The sequence below is a fragment of the Schistocerca piceifrons genome, chromosome X (genome assembly GCF_021461385.2).
Source record: "Schistocerca piceifrons isolate TAMUIC-IGC-003096 chromosome X, iqSchPice1.1, whole genome shotgun sequence".
Classification (NCBI taxonomy): domain Eukaryota; kingdom Metazoa; phylum Arthropoda; class Insecta; order Orthoptera; family Acrididae; genus Schistocerca; species Schistocerca piceifrons.
Window position 1 is genome coordinate 354,273,338 of NC_060149.1, and position 6,000 is coordinate 354,279,337.

The following is a 6,000-nucleotide window of genomic DNA, read 5'->3' on the forward strand; positions in this document are numbered from 1 at the left end:
ACAGTAGACTGACGAATAGGTTTGTATGGTTTGGAGAGCAGGGGTTGAGGGGAGGTAGAGAGAGAGAGAGAGTGTGTGTGTGTGTGTTTTTTGAGTTTGGTAATTGAAGTTGGCACTCAATGACTCAAAGTAAGCACACAGAAGCCTTTGATGTAATGGAGGCCTTTTGTGTAATGTCACGTAAGAGGGTACTGTCAATTAACTGTATAGACAGCTCTTTTTTTTTCCTGGCATCTGTCATAAATTTATATCCATTTTAATGTTCCAAACCAGAGTAGTACTGAGTCGTAAGGGAATGCATCAGTGTTCCTTGTGGTGAATTACTTGTTTGTTAAGAGCATAAAGATGCCATAAAATTTGTGTTTGCCAACAAGTTAATGGATCAGTTGCAAGATACGAAAGTAACGATGTGCTGTTTGTGTATTTGTACTTACTCAACCTTTGGCATATCTCAACTATTCCAGTAACTATATCAAGGCTCCTGTAGATTCTCACAGATTTAAAATTCACCACAAGAATTTTACAAGAGCATTCCTTTCCTGTTTCCCATACTAACCTGGGCTGGAAACATTATTTTTTTAGTTCTGCATGGCAGTAACTTTTAAGTATGAACTTGAAACAAGATCCTCCCATGTTTACTGAGTACACTTTCATTATTAATCCACAAAATTTGTACATCTTGCTTTTAGAAGACTCAAATCAGTAGGAGAGCATTGTGATGAATTTTCAATGCAACAAGCAAAAAATTTTGGGTATCTTTATGTGTGGATGGCCTTGAGAATGGATGCAGTTCCTATAATTGTGTGACAAAACAATATGGGGAGCCTGTGTACTCTTTGTGCTTAACATTTCAGGTAACCAATGCCATGATTCTGGACAATGAAGACAAGAAATTTCCCTTTGGCATATTTTTTCATCAGGTCAACGAAGATCTAGATCTCAGACTACAAAAACCTTACTCGTACTCATTGCCCAAGTCACTCATCATAGTTGCCTTCATCCTCATTATTGTTTTTATGGGTATTTTACATTTGTTGCACTGTTTTACAGAAAACCTAGCTCCCTGTCAGTTGTTTGATTCTGATGCTATTGGTGATTGTTGCCTGAGTGCTGTATCAGTTCACTTTGATTCTTGGCTTCAGCCTTCCAGGGGTATCATTTCCTGTAGTGACAGATTCTTTTACTTCTAACCCTTCTCTCCTTGTAACACATTCAGTGACAGCATTGACCACCTACCCACATAAAGATGAAGAAATCATATTTTTGTGTGCACAGCAATATAATATACTAAAAAGATAATTGTAGGCATATTATTGATTTTGTTTGTTCTCTTGATGCAGGACAGCAAATCCTCTTGCTCCTGATGCTCCAGACATGACCCAGTTTACATCTGTTGAGGAATGGCTCAATTCCATCAAGATGGCACGTTACTTGGAAAATTTTGAAAGAGCAGGAATCACCACCATGGATGCAGTTGTTAGAGTGACTGTAAAGGAACTTACAGCATTAGGAATTACGTTAGTTGGCCACCAAAAGAAAATAATGAACAGTGTGCAAGCAATGAGAGCACAAATAACTGCCAATCTATCAGAGGGTTTCCTGGTTTGACTCTCCTCTAAACAGGATAGATGATTCTTCTGTAGCCCTTCATAATGTAGTTTCACTGAGGAACTGAAGTGTGATTGGACATGGCTCAGTGTGAATGTCAATTTTTTTAGTGTGCGCTGTTGCTACCACAAGTATTTTCATTGAAAATTAATTTTTGAAGATTACATTATGCCACCATTCGATCAAAACTCTGATATACTGTATTGACCAAGCAGACAGTGTAATATGTTTGTGGTGGTGTGACTGATGGAAGCAGAAAATATCACAAATTTACTTGTAGGTGACCAGTATTCAGAAAGTATATCTTTCAGCAGCATTTGTGGTAGGCACATTTGTTTATGAAATTCCTAAGTGATCTGAATCGTAAACTGCCATTGAAGAAATGTGTGCATTTACTTAACAGTTTCTAAATAGCCCACAAACTTGTCTTGGTTTTACAAGAAATATTGCTGCACATTGACAGATGATATCTTTTTATCTATATTATTAACTGATTTTTATTATTATTTATCATGTACAGTATTTTAAGGCGCTAAATAATGATTCCTTTGTTGCTGTCAACTTTATATTATACATATTTTCTTTGTACATAGTTTGAAAACACGTCCATAAATTGTGTACAGTAAAAGAATTTAAGGGAATGCAACACTAACAATATACTGTCATACTTTTTTACTTATTTTATTACAACAATTTGTTCAAAGATTTTTCCTGTATATACTCAGGTATAAGCAATAACAAATAACTGATTCACATAGAATGGAATATCTTTGTAACTAACATGCCTATAAAATTTATTTCATATTTGTTTCTGTGGAGACATGTTTACTGGTCTCTACAAACAAAATGGGACTAGACTGAAAAAATTATAGTACTTAGTTTTATACAATCCTCAAGTGTGTCTTTTTCTGTCTTGTCACATGTGAAATGAAGAAAACACTATAACTGTGTACAGCTGTGCAAAATTTTGTACTGAATTTTGCTGTTGGGTGAAATGAGGCCCTATCTGTGCAAATGAAAGTTGCATATTTGTGAGAGGCCTAAAGGAGTTTTGAGACTACATTTGTCTTTTTTTTCCATTTCACTGGGTCATACATATACCTCTATCTGTTGCAGGTGTATAAAGAAATTAATAACGTAAATGCATTAAAAAATTGTGTGCCTAACTGCAGAACCAACGACCATCCCTGTCCCTTACACCCATCCTGCAATCTCAAAAACCACACACACACACACTATTATTTTTATCTCATTTTATAATTTAAGTGGTGTTTGTCTTTGAAATGTAGCTGAATTATGAAAGACATTATGTTCAGTGGTTATTTTTTCTTAGCTGCATAAATTGTAAATATTTAAGAAATATGAAACAGTTCAGTTTCCATGATCTCAGTATTTCAGCTCAGATCATGTTAAGACTGTTATTTAACTAATATCATCAAAAAGAATTTTACTGTGATTGCCAAACCATGCATTTAAGAGCATTTCTTTGTTAATTTGTGCATTGTTCTGTGTGTGTGTGTGTGTGTGTGTGTGTGTGTGTGTGTGTGTGTGTGTGTGTGTGAGAGAGAGAGAGAGAGAGAGAGAGAGAGAGAGAGATGGGTTAGAGGTATTAGGATATGACCCGAATCATCTGCCATTTATATTTTAATATACAAACCTACTATTTAAAGAAATGGAAAAACTGTTGTTATTCGGCATAATGCAGAATGCCAAATGAGTTCCAAAAGCACATATTATTTTCTCTGTTTCAGAAATTGTTTCCAATTTCATGTACGGTTTACATGAACTGAAAAGCTCGACAGTGTTACAATGCATTTATCAAATTAAGATTTGTGAGTGTAAATGTATTCTTCCTGCCTTTTTAGCATAAAACTGCCTCCCAATAAAATATGTAACAGTGCCAAAACTAAATTCTCTTTGTAAGTTTAATAATTCCCATTTATTAAACTAGGCAATTACAGTGGATAGTGATTATTTATTTTGACATTTGTAAATAAATAGAGTATTGTTAAAACTGTAACAGCTGGCTTCTAAAACTATAATTGTATGTTTTGTGATTCTTCCTGAGGCACATTTTGTGTATAGTGTTCTTTTAGTCCAGTTCCGTTGTACAGAATTAGTCGCCTTATACACGAGTATATACACATACTACCTTCACTCCTCAAAGAGAGAAAAAAGATGACCCTCACAAAAACATGTTTATGCAGTTTCTCTGAGTGTTGTGAATAAAAACCTTCCATTTCTCAGTGTTAAATTTTTATCTTGGGTTCAAAGGTTGTTTCATTACCACAAATGTGACAAGATACCTCTGACATACATAATTGAAACATGGTATGAATATGAAATATATAAGTAACTATGCCTGTAAGGACTAACAGTTGGTAACAAAAGCATAGTCACACAAAATAATAACAGTGTAATGATGTGTAAGTAACTGCATGAACCTCAGCTAATTTTTCTTCATGAATACAAGGATTTTGAGCAGTTTGCATAAGTAATTTAATAAATACTTTGTGTTTGGGTGGGAGGGGGGTCGCACGCGTGTGTGTGTGCAGCTGCACATGAGAGAGAGAGAGAGAGAGAGAGAGAGAGAGAGAGAGAGAGAGAGAGAGAGAGAGGAGGGGGGGGACAGTAATCTAGTTTTCATATGACTGAGGGCATTATGTTTTGAGTGTAAATACACTCTGCATCTCTTAATAATGACCAAGTGGTCAGTATATCTGACTGCCACACAGAGGAGCCAGGTTTGACCCAAAATGTACCAAGCACTGTTCCCTGGATGGCAGTGTGGATTGGCATCCACTTGGCCTTGTGAGTAAATCTGATACACTGCACTCCTTTCCATAATTTGGCATTAACAACAGGGAGATAACTAAGCTGATACATGGTATCCCTCCACTAACATATGGTGATGCCTAAAATCCTTATTACAAGTTTACTCAACAAGTGAATTGCCAACTAGATCACAGTTGGATAAAATACTTGAGATGCAAATCGGACAATGACATGTAGGTTCTTAGAAGGCTCTATATACTTTTGGATAACTAACATCCCAGGTACCACAGCCAACTGCAGCCTAGTTGACTGTTCATTTGTTCAAATGTTGTGTTTCACGGACTCAGTAGTGCGTATGAAGCTATTAGTTAACACACAAATTTCTTTCATGGAATATAGTGCACAGAAGTTTAGTTTCCACATATATATGTATTAAAATGACTTTTTGTAATTATTTGCCACAGTGTCTCCCAGTTCAGAGAGGCATGGTGAATATAGCTGATTTCATTGTGAAATGTAAAATCATCAGAAAAAAATGATTGCTATGAGGGTATTCCCTATTCCTAAATTAATGCATGGATACATGCAGAGTATATTGTGTGGACAGTACATGTGAAACTAATATAAGGGACAGTCAAATGAAAAAAGGGCAGTCAAATGAAAACAAGACAGACAATATAATGAGTATGGCATGGATGATGGGAACGCAGGTAAGTGTGTGCATAGAAGTGCCCTGTATTTGGAATCAGGGAGGAACAGCGCAAACATTGTCTGTTGGGCCATGTTGTGTTAGATGTGCTGAACATGAGGTCAGTAAGTCGTATGTGTGTCCAACTTCACTATGGGGGCTGGGAAAGAACGTAAAAGAGTTTTGCTGTTTTTGAATTCCGAAGGAATGTCGGGAAGTGAAATTCATTCCTGAATGCCTGCTGTGTGTGGTGAACACAGTATGTCATGTGCACTTGTCTTTGCATGGAATAATTGATTTCGAGAAGGTCGAATGTCACTGAAAGACAGCAGTCAGCCAGGACAGGCTCGCCATATGTTTACCCCTTCTGTTGTTGCTTCAGTGAATGGTGCTGTCAGAAATGACCGATGGCAAGTGATGGAAGACATTAACTCATATTGGGCATCAGTCCATCATGACAGAGCATCTGAAGTTCCAGAAAATCTGTGTGTAGTGAGTTCCCCATAGCCTGATGGAGGAGCATAAGTTGAAAACAGTGTCAGCATCACTGCAGCACCTGGAATGATACCAAGATGAAGAATACTGTTTCCTGTCTCTTACTGTTGCAGGAGATGAAACACGATGTCATCATTTTGAGCCTGAGAGCAAGTTTCAGAGCCAACAGCGAAAGCACATGGATTCACCCTCGCCAAAAGAGTTCAAAGCCATGCATGCCAGCTCCGGGAAAGTCGTGATGACCTTTTTCTTTGACTGCAGGGGCCCACTGCTCATTAATTGTTTAGATCATGCCACCACAATTAACACACAGTGATACGTGGACACTTTGCAAAAATTGAAGCACACAATCAAATCTAAACATCCAGGAATGTTGACAGACAGCATCATTCTGTTGCATGATAATGCCCACCCAAGTTTTGCTGGGAAGCTCT

The 6,000-nt window shown here is 37.1% G+C and overlaps 1 protein-coding gene across 3 annotated transcripts in view; it reads left to right on the forward strand.

Annotated features, from left to right (window-relative positions):
• The window catches only part of LOC124721199 (ephrin type-B receptor 1-B), a 351,145-nt gene extending 347,291 nt beyond the window's left edge, over positions 1-3,854 (forward strand). For 2 of the 3 annotated variants that reach the window (XM_047246044.1, XM_047246045.1), the window contains one exon: positions 1,341-3,854. In XM_047246044.1, the coding sequence (XP_047102000.1) occupies positions 1,341-1,608 (268 nt within the window). In that variant the 3' untranslated portion in view covers positions 1,609-3,854. The remainder of the gene's footprint in view (positions 1-1,340) is intronic. The other variant, XM_047246046.1, reaches the window with a different exon arrangement.
• Positions 3,855-6,000: the final 2,146 nt, after the last annotated feature.